The sequence below is a fragment of the Micromys minutus genome (assembly GCF_963924665.1).
Source record: "Micromys minutus genome assembly, chromosome: 26".
NCBI classification, from domain to species: Eukaryota; Metazoa; Chordata; class Mammalia; order Rodentia; family Muridae; genus Micromys; species Micromys minutus.
In genome coordinates, this window is record NC_137961.1 from 5,882,539 (window position 1) to 5,897,821 (window position 15,283).

Consider the following 15,283-nt stretch of genomic DNA (forward strand, 5'->3'; position numbering starts at 1 on the left):
GGTTCAATTCCCAGTGCTACATGTTGGCTCACAACTATCTGTAGCTACAGTCCCATAGACTTGACACCCTCTCCTGCCCTCTCCAGGCATGAAGCCTACATATGATGTTCCTATATGCATGTAGGCGAAACATTCATACACGTAAGACTTGGACGAGTCCACGTTTTATTCTGGAATGAGCGGAGGACCAGGCTTGAAACACAGTACAGAAACCAGAAAGTCTTCCCCAAAGTTTTTAAAACATTTTGTTGTTGTTTCTGTTTCCGGTGTGGGGATTGAACCCATGGTCACACAAGTCCTAGGCAAGTGCCCTATCACTGCTAAACCCATTAAAAAAAAAAAAAACAGATTTTATTTTTCTCTTATAATATGTGTGCACATGGGGTGTGTGAGTGCAGGTGCCCTCAGAGGTCACCAGAGGGCATCAGATCCCCTGGCAGGGAGTGACAAGTGGTTATAAAGTTCCCAACGTGGGTACTAGGAACTAAAATCCAGTTCTCTGGAGGAGTAAAACGACTCTCAGCTGATCCATCACTACAGCCCTATCCGATCCTGTTGAACAACCCTTTCCGTATATTGTGAGTTCTGCAGTAATGCCATCGAGGTTCCCACAATTTATCATACATGGTTTCTAATATTTGCTCAAGATCTTCATCGGTGACCCAGTATCGAGTAATACTTAGTTAAAGCTATTAGACGGATTCTATTTCCCTGACTAGCCGCTGTGGTCTTCAAGTTTCGATGTCTTCATCTGTAGGGAAGAGTAGCGTGAGTAGCAATTATCTGCGGAGGCAGAGCTAGTCTAGACCCTGACATAGTTGATAACCAAGGAATCGTAGCAATTGTCCTTCCTCACGGGACTCCTGCAATCTCCAGATCCTCCTGTACCCTTACTAACTGAAGATCATTCATAAGTTAGATACAGAAATGACAGATTCCGCAGGGGCAGAGACAACGCCCTGTTCCCTTCGGACCATGAATAGTGTCTGACACGCATGACGCTCTCGGTAACTGACCGGTGAGTGGACAAATAGGCTCAGGCCCATGTTTTGTGGTAGTGTGAGGATGAAGAGATGTCAGCCAATCTGATTAAACAAACATCTATCAGTTTCTTATGGCATTAAAGAGCTCTGACCTGAGCTTAAGAAATTAGAGCTGTCAGGTGAACCCGGAGATGGCTCAGCCACCTCCTCCCTAGCCTAATGGCCTGGCTGGCTTTCACGACAACTCTGCACAGCTGGGATCACCTGGGAAGAGGAAGTCTCAAATGAGAAAATGCCTTCAAGCTGACCATAGGAAAGCCTGCCGGGCATTTTCTTGATTAGTAAGTGACGTCGTGAGGTGGGCGGTACCGCTCCTAGGCAGGTGGGCCTGGCCTAAACGCAAGCAATGAGAAGCCAGTGAGCAGTTCTCCGTGGCCTTTGCTACAGTTCCTCTCCAGTGTCCTGCCCTTGCTTGGGTTTCTGCTTTGACTTCCTTTAGGGGACTGTGGCCTGGGATGTGTAAGATAGATAGACCTCTTGTTTCCCATAAGCTGCTTCTGGTAAATGTTCTATCACAGCGACAGAAGGTAAACTCAGGTCATGTGACAGCCTGCTGAAGCAATTGGAGCAAACTCCAGTGCTCTGAGTTACAGTTGGCATGAAGACCCTGAGCCCTTGACTCCAGAGGCAAACCCCAGCAAAGCAGTAACATTCTTAGGACTTCTAGCAAGGGGAAGAGCATAAATGTTGCTCGCCCCGTTTCTTCTTGTACGTACATTCTTACAGCAGAAAATAACTAGGCTTTTGCCTGATGCTACGTCCAGTCCAATGATTTGTAATTTTCTAGTTTCAGAGATTAGAAAGACCGTAGTCGATGAGCTGAAGTCTCATCATAATTGTTTTAAGAAATGTTTGTGAGGCTCTCTGGTATTTTTCAGATGCTGGTAATTCAGTGACAGTTGGCAGACCACAGTGAGGAAGCAGATGAGACCCAAGAGTGGATGGCAACATTAAAGCATGGGGCGTAGGGGTGTGGTCTATAATTTGGGATGTAGAAGCAGAAGGACCAGAAATTAAAAATCATCCTTGGGGGTTGAGGCCCACCTAGGTTACGTAAGAACCTGTCCCAAAAATGTTAGATACTAGGCACATCCTTATTAAACAGCTTGGTTATAGGTGCCAAGTGTGGTAAGTTTTATGGCTCTTTGGGCTGGCCGACTTGTTTGCCAGATACTTCAAAGAACATTCCAGAGATGGTCTGACTTAATGGCAATTTCAATCTATGCCTCGAACTCTGTATTTTTCTCTCTTCTCTTTCCTTTTTAATTAAGAAACTTTAAGACTATACTTACAGGGACCATTTCTATAGTTCATTAAGTTAAGAGCTTTTATTATGAAGTGTTGAGACGTTTTTATGGTATGGGATCCTTTAGTTTCAATAAGTCAATGACATAAGCCTTGGAATTGAGAACTAGACAGGGAGAGGGAACAGGAAAGAGAATTAAAAGTTTTATGACATCATTTTTATCCTGACTGAACAACTATAAAAGGTTTTTTTTTCTTTTTAAAGATTTATTTATTTGTTTTATTTATGTGAGTACACCGTCGCTGTCTTCAGATGCACCAGAAGAGGGCATCAGATCTCATTACAGATGGTTGTGAGCCACCATGTGGTTGCTGGGATTTGAACTCAGGACCTCTGGAAGAGCAGTCAGTGCTCTAACCACTGAGCCGTGTCTCCAGCCCCCAGAAAATGTTTATGAGTACGATACCAAGGGACAAAATTCCACGATGCTTTGAAGGTGTTCAGACATAGCTCAGCACAGGAAGAAGATGAGGGCAGGTGGATGAATACATCTGCACACTGGATAATCTGATTGTTTCAGGATAGAAATGGTTAAGACAATTTTTTTTCTTTTCAGAGAGAGTTGCTACGTAGCCCAGGCTGGCTCCTTCCATGGCTCTCCAGGTCCTGGGCTAACCCATATGACGCACCACACCTCACTTACAGAGTTGCTACTTACAACTTCCTGGAGTTGTCATGCCTGCTACTGTCCAGACAAGATGGTCTCCATGTACTAACTACAATTCTACTTAAGAACACAAGCCCCTGTCACCTGAGGTCATAGGGATGTCTGTGGTCTGTGCTCCCATGACTCTAAAGGACAAGGAAGCTACTTTTGCAGTTTTATAGATGACTACAGACTCACGGTTGAGAAAGAGGGACACGGAAGGTTTCCGTGACAACCCTTACCTGGCCCCTAAAAGTAACAGCCTAACAGTTTCCTAGGGCGCTGAAGCGTAGCTCTCCACAATCGAAGGCCTCTGGTGTGGGGAGGGGAATGAGGGGAGAAGGACTCAGGGTGTTTGTTTTTGCTACCACTCGGACTTCACCGAATCCAGTGTGGCCAGATCTGTGACGGTGACATTTGCATATGTGTAGTGTAAAGGGTCAAGGCCTCAGCCTGATGGGAGAGCCAGGTGTGGACAATGGAGCATGGGACAGGGCTAGGCTCCGGGACGTGGTACCCTTTGTGGGAAGGCTTGAAAGATTGCGACGGAGGAGGTGGAGGCAGTGTCGATGCGGAGGATGTCCCTAAGGATGCTGAAGGTCAGGGAGCTGATGTTCGGGCACTTGCCTGTGGGGGCATGGGCCTGGGTTCCAAGCATATCTACCTTCTCCCTGTCCTTGAACTCCACAGTAGACATACTAGGACTGAAGCCCCGGGCTAGATCCCTTGGTGTGGCACAGAGGTCAGGCACAGAGACCTCTCTGGGCATGTTGATCATGATGGTTCTCACAATGGCTGAGCTGTGGGCTTCCTCTGGCTTGGTCACCCCTTACTCCTTTGATTGTCTCATAGCTTGGAGGAAGTCTGGGATCTGGGATTAGTGGTCAAGAAGGCTTAGGAGCTGGGGCTTATGGTATTGACTCTGGAACATGAGTTTAATTAATTACGGGGTGGGGTGGGGGAGGTGGACCATGTTCCACTGAGTATAGGGGCACCACAGATTGTACTTGTGTTTCCTCTTTGATCGGAGTTATGATGTGAAGTTCCCAAATAATTAAAAATATTCTGATGAAAAATCGAAACACAAACCTTTTGTCTTATTTTCGGCTTAAAATCCTTCCAAGGATTCCAGCTGAAATGTAGCCAGAAGGCCCCGAGGGAGCTGTCTTTGCTGCCTCTGTCCCTCAGCCTGGCCTTGATGGCTTCTTTCACATCTTCAGGGCCAAGGTCTGCTTAGACCACTGACCTTCCCTGAGATGGTCACGGGATGCCCTTCTATACCCATTGTTTTCTCTGCTCAACAATCCACTTACTTTCATTGGCAATGTTTATAACTTGTTCTTTTGTTTCAAGCCCTTTTTTCCCACTTCCGAAATCTCCATGTGTATTCTATTTACTACAGTACAGACAACAGCCCTTCATTTTATGGATTCATTAAGAAACATCTTTTTCTAAACTTCAATCCTGTGTCCCGGAAGTACACTTGAAGTATAAGTATAGAAGAAGTGTTAGGAAGGGGGAATTTGGTGAATGCTGTCTGAAAGGTTGGCTCACACTTTAGAAGGAATAGGGCTGAGGAGGAGGAAGGGGCAACTGAATGAAGTATCCGTGGGCAGTAAGTGGTAATCAGGCTCCTGAATGAACTGTTAGAAACAGGGACACCAGGCAACCACGGTGGTTCTCAGTGTGTCTGAATTCATCAATCTCTAGATCTGTGTCGCCCCGTTTGCTCAGTCAGTGCCTGACCTGCAGCTGAGTTCTCTGAATGCAGGGAAGGAGGCACTGCCCCTCACTAATGGGCTGAGTCAGGGGACAGGAGGCAGGTGAGGGGCACGGGACTCTCCCTTGCAGCTAGGAAGCCACCGTTGAAGAAGGACATACACAAGTGTAACACACACAGGGAGAGCTGGACACCACGCTCTAAAAACAAGAATAAGTAAACACACAAGATTCTAGTAAGAGAGTTAACAAATTGGAGTGTACAAACTTATGTAGAATTGCATAAGCATATCTAGTTTCAAAACTCAACACTGCGTAGCATTTACGGAGAGGACGCTAGAACTCGTTTAAAGAATTAGAGAGTACACATTAATTTCCAGGGCATTTGGAAAAGCACCGCACATTGGGCCGCAAAGCAAGTGTCAAACTGCACCAGCAAATCAGTACTGACGAGTCTAACGAGGAGCTCAGAGGATGAATTTCGGAACAGGGTGGGTTCCTTGACAAAGGAAAATCAGTACAGGATGAGTGGGAGGAAGAGGGAAAGAGGGTAGGAGGGAGGGGAAAGAGAGAGAAAGAAAGCAGAATTGAGGGACGTTCTACAAAAGTAACTCTGGCACTGTAAGAATGTCAGCATTGTGCTGTCCATTGTGGTACACACACACACACACACACACACACACACACACACACACACACACCCTAAGCACTTGGAGAACAAGACAAGAAGACTGCCGGTCCAAGGCTAACCCGAGCTACACAGTGAAACTCTGTCTCCGAACTACCAGCAGCACAAGGTCAGAGAAGATAAAGGCTGAAGAGCTGACTGTTCAGAATAAAGAAGATTATGGACACATATCAGGAAGCAACGCCTGACCCAGGGTTTTCTGTAACCATGAAATATATGTTATTAGTGTTGGGGTTCTGTAAACCCCACCCCATAGTTCCCTGGCGACAGCCAGGTATGCTCCTGACACTATAAAAGGGGCTGCTTGCTGCCTCCTCTCTCTCTGTGTTCTTGCTCTTTGCCCCCCTGCTCTCCCCCTCCTCTTCCCATTCCCTTCCCCCATCTCTCTCCACTTGCTCATGGCCGGCCTCTACTCTACTCCTCTCCTCTCTCTCTGCCTCTACTATCCTTTTATCTCCCCTCCCCATGCCCTGAATAAACTCTATTCTGCACTATACCATCGTGTGGCTGGTCCCTCAGGGAGAAGGGATTCCCAACATGGGTCCCCCAGAGGCACCAGACCCCCCCCCCCGTGCCCCGCCGCACCTCCATGGGCCATAACCCCCCACCCCTCCACACTCTCTTCATCTTTTTCCTAACATTTCTATAAAAACATCAATTAGGAGTTTGTAGATTGGTCTTTTATAAACATTGGTTTCCTGGATTTTAAAAATTGGTCTATGGTTTTAGAGAAAATGCCCCTTGTTTTAAATAAGGACTGGGGGACTAGGGGGTGGGAATCCATCATGCCTGTAAATGAAGTGGTTCAGAAAGGCCTGTACATGGGGTACAGAGATGAAGACAAAATAAACACGGGAAACACTAACTCCAGGGAAACCGTAACGGGCAAGAGAAGAGTTTTCATTATATTCTTTCAACTTTTCTTTAAAGATTTTAACATGTATGTATATATGTGTATGTGTGTGCATATTCGTGTGTGTGTGTGTGTGTGTGTGTGTGTGTGTGTGTGTGTGTGTGTGTGGCTGACCTATGGAGGTCAGAGAACTTCCTGGAGTCTCTTGCCTCTTCCCACCTTGTTTCCAGGCAGAGTCTGTCTTGTGGCTGCCAGGACGGACTTTGTATCCAGGCTAGGTGGCCCAGGGGCTTCCTTTGGTCCCTCCTCCCACCAGGTGCAGGGAGCTAAGATTACAGATATACAGCACGTCATCTTCCTTTTTACAAGGATTCTGTGGACCGAACCACGTCATCAGGCTTGTACAGAAAGAACCTATACTCACCAAACCAGTTCTTTGGCCCCTCTTCCAATTTTTCTAAGATTTTGCAACGGAGTGGGTAAAAAAAAAAATGTATGTGTCAAAAAATTTAAAGTTACTCTATTCAAAGGTCCCAGTTTTGGAGAAGCAGGTATTTCATTATCCCCTGTATGTCTTAAATATTTTATAATTTAAAAGGAAAAAAAATGTAATCTAGCCATTAAATCTAGCTTTTGTTCCTAAAAGGACTGCCCTGAGTCAGTCAGAATGCTGAGCTGTTGGTCACCTGTGGATGGGACAAAGTGCCCTCTGGGCTGCATTCCTAAGGCTTTAACCACACAGGATGTGCTGGAGGTGACCTGTCCAGTTCAGCAGCTCTGGCCTGACATCTTATCTGTAAACAGCAGGAGCTGTTTCTCTCTTTAAGTTACAGGATACAGAGGTAATAAATACTTAAAATATACCTTTAAACCTGTTTACTTCTTCAGGTCCTGTATGAATAGAAGGGGCCCTTGAGGTGGCTTAGCAGGTAGACACTTGGCCAGCAACCTGCCAGCCTGAGTCCAACCTCCAGAACCTGTGATGGCAAGTCAGAACCAGCTCTTGAATGTTGTCCTCTGACTTTCACATGTGCACTGTGGTACGAACATGCCTACTCGCCACCAATGCGTGCACACACACACTGAATCAACAATCAAATAAAGCACACTGAGCTTTCACTCCAAATCCACAACCCAAGATAAGGGCCTGGGAAGTGGAATCCAAAGCCCAAAGGGGAAGTCCAAAATAAGCCGACTTGTTCCATATTCCACACCTAGTGTCTAATGAAGCCAAGATTTGTCTTCTCTTTCTGAGTCCAAGCCTTATCCACATCACAGGGCAGGATTTCACAGACTGGATGCCTCTGGGGATGAGTCATGCTGGAGAGAGCAGTAAGTGAAAAGCCACCCTGGAAGGAAGACTCCAAACTACTCAAGGTTAGAGCAGAGACTTCAAAATCGTCTGGGGAAGGGTTTGCCCATGAGTTACTGTTACATCTCGAGATTCTGGAATTAGAAGGCCAACATACCTAGTCTTTACAGACATAGTTTCCCTAAATCTTCTGGCGGAAGACGGCTAAAAAGCCCTTTAATTCGTTTTGTGCTCCCCCAACCCAAACGAGACAAACTGATAGTTCAGTAATGATTTTAGTGTATATAAAAGACAAAAACATCGGCAAAAACCCCCAACCAACATTTCAAACAATTAGGTTTGCTGATCTGGCACATACTTTTCTGTACATTAAACATCCTGAAGTGTGGTTCCAGAGAACATGTGGTTTCATAGGCCTTTGTCCAAGCACTTCTGCTCTGCTCTGCTTTTATTGTATGTATGTATGTATGTATGTATGTATGTATGTATGTATGTATGTTTGTATGTATTATGTATTATATATGTATGTATGGCATACATATATATCACAGCATCCTGCTATATAGCCTAGTTTGGTCTTGAACTCATGGTCCTCCTGCCTGAGTCTCCTCTAGGTGTCAGAATTATGGCTATGTACTATTGTTTTCTATCTGATTAATATTTTGTTATCTCCTGGTATTTGCTGAGTCCCAATGATCTAATGAGTCATTCTACTCTTCCATATGTAACAAAACTGTTGTAGTTTCTGTGTCTGTATAAAAATAATTACAAGCCTATCATTCCAGCACTTGGGAGACAGGTAGGAAAATCAGAAGGCCAGCCTAGGCCAGCCTAGTCTATGTGTGACATCTTGTCTCAAAACAACAAAAAAGATGCCTCTTTTTAATCCTAGCATGCAGGAGGCAGAAGCAGGCAAATCTCTTGAGTTTGAGGCCATCCTCTACAGAGTGAGTTCCAGGTCAGCCAGGGATACAAAGAGAAAGCCTGTCTCGAAAACCAAACCAAAGTAAACCAAACACCAGAAACCTTAAATCAAACCAATTCAAAAAGCAGCAGGCACACAAATAGAAACAACAAACAGCCAACCCCCCAACTCACAAAGATCAGTGGGGAAAGCATGTAGGTCTATGATGCATGGCGAGTACCTCTGCACACATATCAACAACAATGATCATGGCAGACTCTGTTCTAGGCACTACCCAGGATCTCCCTAGTTTAATCCTCACTGCAACCCTGACAACGAGCATTTTATAAATGAAGACACGGAGACACAGGCAGGACAAACAAGTTTGCTGGAGTTCAATCGGGCACTAAATAGCAGAGCCAGGACTTATTTTAGACAGCCTGGCTTAGAACCAGCGTTTGTAGTCACCACATGAGGAACCAATTCTGTGGTCAGAGGCAACCTTCCACACTTGCTCTATACATCCTTCTGGTCCTTCTCCAAAAACAAGAAAACATCTGTGAAGGTAGATTCATGTAGGGGAAGAAACAGCCAAACACAGTCATTTTTATTTTTATTCTTTATTTTGGTTGTTGTTATTGTTGCTTGCTGCATAATATTTAAATTTTTTAAATACCAAACTATTGGAACTAGAATCTCAAGAGGATTTATTAAATCTGCACTATATCTATACAAACAAATGTGTAGGATGTTTGTCTAGTTTCCACACCTTTGCGGAGGATATCTGTTAAGGCTTATAAAACATAAATAATTGAAAGTTTATAAATAACTTGCTATAACTAAAATGACATAAACACATATTCATAAAGCAACAGGGAAATTGGTGAGTTATCTATCATATGCTTTTAAGTATGAATTTTTTTAACCTATCAGTCTCAAAAGTATGTTTAAATTTGCTATTCTATGTCAAAGAGGATACAAAGGATTGCTCCTCTGTTCCCAAGATAAAAATATCAATTTAAGTATCCTTTCTACAAAAACAAGACAAAAATGTAAGCTGCTAAGCTGTCTAGGAAAATTTACCTAAAATTCTATTTCCTAAAAGATGTCTTTTGAAAAACTGGAAATGTAGAAAATAAACCCTGTCTCTGTAACACGCCCTCACGCACGCGCACACACACACACACACACACACACACACACACACACTGCATAAAGGAATGGGTTAATATTTTAATGTCAGCATGCTGCTTGAAGACAACAATTTATTACTAGTGACTATTTTCCCATTATTAGGTAGTGTTTTAGAGCATGTGACTGGTGTGGGCTAATTACAGTAACCCTGACTTGTGCGTGGTTTAACTCTCACCTGCATTCCTGGGATATTTTCTCATCTGTAAGCAGAGATCTTGTCTATCACATGAGGACACTGTAGACTTAGGCCAGTACAAGCAAGGCGCTCACACCTTCCTCAGGAGCACTCAACAGTTTTCTTGTTGAACGTCTTTGATGGCCAAAGAGTGTCTTTTGGGGGAAATACCCCGACTCATTTCATCAGGCCCAAGTCTGTAGCTTACGTTCACTATAAGCAACATAAAGAAGAGCAACGCTTCCCACACATCTCAGTCTATTTATTTAGGATTCACTCCTACTAGGATGATTACTGGAAACTTCTAACACATCAGAGAACCTATCAACATCTGTTTACTAAATTAAATATTCTCATGTTGCTTTAAATATATATTCAATTCTGGCCAACACTGGATTTTTTTTTTTTAAAGATTTATGCTAACTTTTAAGGCAAAACCCTACCTCTGCTTCACATCTTTCTTTTTATACATCTCAGAGTTTTTATATATCTCAGTTTCTTCTTTGGTTATATTATAAGGCTCTTCAAAGTATGAGAATGGCTCAAAAAGAAATAGGTGAGATTTAAAAAAAGTTAAATCTTTCCTTTATACTATCTACAATACAACTCATGAGGATTAAAATGTTAATGGGACAAGTTTCCGAGTGATTTACAAGAGAGTACGAGCCAGCAGAAACTGATTTTGGCGGAAGGCTGCTGATAAAAACAGAACCATGTTGCTGGTTTTCCAAATGTGTGCTTCTGACCCAGCTTAAATGTGTGCTTCTGACCCAGCTTAGATGTGTGTTTTTGACATAAAGATGTGTGCTTCTGATACACTTTAAGTGTGTGCTTCTGATACAGTTTAAAGGTGTTCAATAGCTAAAGCCTGGGAAAAGGCTACTTATTAATCATGCCAAGAGATGGTTTTGGAAACTAATATCATGATTACCTCTACCTATCTGCAATCCAAGATTACCAACAATATACAGTCTAAACAATGTAAACCCAGCAGATGTAGCTAAAGAACACGGTCCACATCTTATGTCCAAAGCACACTGGTGTGTGTATATGTGTGTGTGTGTGTTGGGCGAGTGGGGAAGGGGCAGAGATTCTCTTAATACCTTAAACCAGACCAGCAGTCTTATCTTTATCTTCCTTCCCCACCCTTCTGAGAGTTAGGAGCAGCCACCACACCTGGCTTCTAAAAGCAGACACCTGACAGACATTCTGGAGCCACTGCTTGTCCTCTGCAGAACGGAATTTCACTCGCCCTGGAGGTTTGGAGAAGTAGGACCATGGAAAACAAGTCAAATGAATGGCATTCCTTCGGTTGTTGTGATAAAATGCTATTATTAAAAGCAACCACGGAAGAAAGAGTTTATTTTGGCTGTGTGTGTGTCTGTGTGTGTCTGTGTAAAAGTCCATCATGACAAGGGGCAGCAGGGCTGTAAACGGACATAGCGTCAGGATCAGAGAGCTGAGAGACCACGTCTTCAGCAAAAACACAAAGCAGAGAGAGCAAACTGGAAGTGTGCGGCAGGTAGCTATAAACTTTCAAAACCTGTCCCCAGTGACTTACTCGTTCCAGTGAGGCTGCACCACCAACTGGGGACCTAGTGCTCCACTATCTAAACCTACAGGGGACATTTCTCATTCAAACCACCACACTGATTAAGTCTGACTTGACTCCAGAGTCCTTCCTTCAACTTGATGTTTCTAACTCCATGGGATTCACACTGTACACCCTGACACATACTTGAGTAGGAAAGTGCAGTTCTTTGTGAAGGAAGTGCTATTGTCCCCATATTGTAATCTTACTGATTGAGGCTCCATCTGAAAGACTTTCTGACATGCCCTATTGAGACTCAGTAATGATGCTGTAAATGCACGAACTCCACATTAACTTTCGGCTAGCCAAAATATATTCCCCCAATTCCCAGAAGATTGCCTTGGACTTAAGTTCTGGTATATCATCACTTTGACATACTCACATGATAAAAAAATATAAAATTATTTATATTAGTAACCGACAGTTCTAAAATGTATTTTGGATTATACTCTTGCTCTTAGCCATTAAAATATCTCTTAAGCAAGTACAGATACAAAAAATTGTGAAGTACATTTTGTTATGATTTTAACTATCACAAAACTAGAACAAGTTATACTGTTTAAGGAACAGAGCTAGTGGGAGGGAAGGAAAAAGAAAGGGAAGAGGAGGGAGAGGAGTAGAGACTGAGAACTTTGAGGAAAACGCAAGGTTTTTATTAGAGTTAAGCTGTAACTGTTAAGTGGCCTGATAAACCTTATTTTCTTTCCTAACAAAATTATACATTGTGTGCCATGTAAAGGGAGGGAGGGAGGAAGGAAGGGAGGGAGGGAGGGAGGAGAGAGAGAGAGAGAGAGAGAGAGAGAGAGAGAGAGAGAGAGAGAGAGAGAGAGGAAGGGAGAAATATAAATGCTGTCACAAGCAGCCCTGGGGCATCGGTTACTTAGACTGGCCATTTAAATTATTAACTTGAACTGTAAAATGTTAGGTTTATGTCCATTAAGATTCGACTTCAAGCCAGGCACATCTTTAATCCCAGTAGTTGAGAGGCAGAGGCAGGCAGACCTCATGAGTTCCATGCCAGACTAGTCCACATAGTGATTTCCAAGCCAGTTATGATTACACAGTGACAGACTAGGAGGGAAAGATCAAACGTCTGCAGAGTGCTGTCTCTGTAATCCCAGATTACAACTACCCACAAGGTGGTGGTGGGAAGACTGAGTTTGAGGCCAGCCTGAGCTACAGGTCAAGAAGGATAGCCTGTGCTGCACAGAGAGACCCTGTGAGTCTAGCAAAACAAAACGGGACAAAAACAAAGCAAAAAACCTCCTCTGTGCCTGTGGCTCAGGCCTGTGATGGCAGCTAATCCAGAGGTGCACACAGAGAGGAGGATGGAAAACTCAAGGGTCTACCTGGGCTATAGAATGAGGTCCAGACCAGCCTAAGCAACTTGGGCCTTGTCTCAAAACAAATAGTAAAAAGAAGCCTAGGGTCATTCCTCGGTTCATTTCTAGCATTCATGAGGTTCAGTCCAGCATTACAAATAAAGAAAGATGCAGCACTGGAACAACTTCTATTACATTGGTTTATGCATGCATATAGCAGCACACATGTGGGGGTCAGAGAATAACTTCTGGGGGACTGCTTTCGCCTGCTACCATGAAGACATCAGGGATCAAGCTCAACCTGGCCAGTGAGGGCCTTTACCCACAGCACAATCTCTCCAGCTCAGATCTATTTCTGCATTAAACGTGCGTGATTGGACACACCCAGGATTTTTTTTACCAGTGGATTTGCTTTTAACCCATAGCTGGTAACTCATTACTAACGAGGTTACTAACGAGGAGTCAGGCACTGAACACAGTACTTAACTTCCTGATGCTCAAGTTTATTCATCTCCAAAACAGAAATGATTGTGACAGATAGCACCTGTTCCAATGACATTTTAGCATTAACTAAATACAGACAAAGACACAGTTGATGGTAGGTGGCCATGGATAGCTATTATTGTTATTGTTGTTGTTATTATTATTATTTTGATTCCTTTAAAAACAACAATAAACATACTAAAGTGGAGAGGAGAAAGCCCGTGTGGTCTCAACCCTACACAAAGAACTCCAAGCAGTTAAGGAATGCTGAGAGGAGATGAAACAGTCTTACCTAGGGAAGAGCACACCAGTAACTTATCCCAAACCAAATAGTCAAACCTTGGAAACATACATACAAATAACATTATACAGATCGATCAAGTTGTATTTATGCATTTACAAATATATAACTACGTAATAGTAAGGAATGAAAAAAGAGCTTTTATTTTTATTACTTTTAATTTAAAATAATCAGATAACTTTAAGAAAACAAGTGGACAGAAATAAACTTAGAGAATAATTATTCTGAATTTCAGAGAAAAGACAGTATATTTAATACGAAGAACAGTTATAGATCTATATATGTATACACACACACATATATAGTTTGAAAAATGCATCCTTTGAGGCCACAAATTTGAAAGAGAACAAGAAGGGGCATATGTCAGGGTTTGGAAGGAGAAATGGAAGGGTGAATGTAATTATATTATAGTCCAAAAAAAAATAGAAGGAATTGAAAAACTCCTATATATTATGCAGGCTGGGGTTACAGCTCGGTTAGGAGAATGCTTGCCTATTATGCTCAAAGCCCCAGGTTCAGCCCTTAGCACTGCATAACCTAGGTGTCGTGGTATGCACCTCTGACTCCAGCATTTGGGGGGTGGAGGCAGAGGACAGAAAACTGAAGGTCGTCTTTTACAATAGGGAGTTTGAGGTATGCCTGGGCTCAAAATATAAAGCTATATACCATATATGCATAGAAAACCGTAATGATCGTGCTCTCTAACTGCTGACAGACAGTGTTACCTTTCTTTTAGACTTAGTTTTTAAACATTCGGTGACAAACAATTCCTTTAATACTTAAAAAAGAAGACAGGCTGGTGGCAAACATCTTTAGTTCCGTCACTCAGGAGACAGAGGCCATATATAGTGAGTCTATAGCATATAGAGGTCTATATAGTGAGTTCTACACAAACAATAGACAATATAGTAACAGTATATTTTCTTTAAAAGTGTTCTTACAAGTTGTCATGTATCAAACTGTTACCTTCCCATTATTAGCATCACTAAGCCAGACAACCTGCTCAAAATTTAACTCCCCAGGAAACTCCCAGACACATTCTTCTGGAGTGCTGCCTTTGATTCTGATGGTTGCTTAAGTCAGGAATTACCTGTACTTAACCCCTCTCACCTTTATACAGTAAGAAATACTACTCACCTTGCCCAAAGTGCTCTACAACTCTAGTTTACTAAGTCCTCATTCACCCCTGAATATACTTTCTCCATGAAGGCTTTTTGTTTTGTTCTGACAAGTTCCTGTCCCATAGCCCAGGCTGGCCTTGTCTCAAGATCTCCACGTATCATTCCTCCAGGGCACTAAGGGTCATTTGAAAATGGCAACTGCTGTCCCAGTTACTGAATGATCTAGAAAGACAAATGCTTTCTGGATCCAAGAAGGTAATCTGTCTCAAGGTGTTTTGATATTAACTCCTTAAAAAAAATCTAACTTGTTAGGGAAGTGCTGTTCACCGTTCAAACACATGTACGTTAATAATAATAATAATTTAAATTTCTTGTGGCCCAACCAAAACAGTCAGATTTTGTCACTGGCCACCAGCTGTTGCTCACTTCTTGTTAACTTTTTCTCAAATTAGAGCAGTGAAGTACATGATTATAACTACGAATAAGGTAGAAGCTCAGTTATGGCACTTGCTAGCTAAATGGTAATACAAAAATGACATCATATTTGAAAAATTAATATACTTTAAAAAAAAAGTAGCTTCATAGAAAACTCCCTCTCCCACTTCCTTGGAACCTTTAACCCGGA

The 15,283-nt window shown here is 42.8% G+C and overlaps 1 protein-coding gene across 1 annotated transcript; it reads right to left on the reverse strand.

The window, feature by feature from the left end:
- Window positions 1-3,491: 3,491 nt before the first annotated feature.
- On the reverse strand, window positions 3,492-3,773 carry LOC308437406 (interferon-induced transmembrane protein 2-like; the record flags this gene model as incomplete). The annotated part of the gene is made up of 1 exon (XM_080938500.1): window positions 3,492-3,773. The coding sequence occupies one exon, from the start codon at window positions 3,771-3,773 to the stop codon at window positions 3,492-3,494; it is 282 nt and encodes a 93-aa protein (XP_080794626.1).
- Window positions 3,774-15,283: the final 11,510 nt, after the last annotated feature.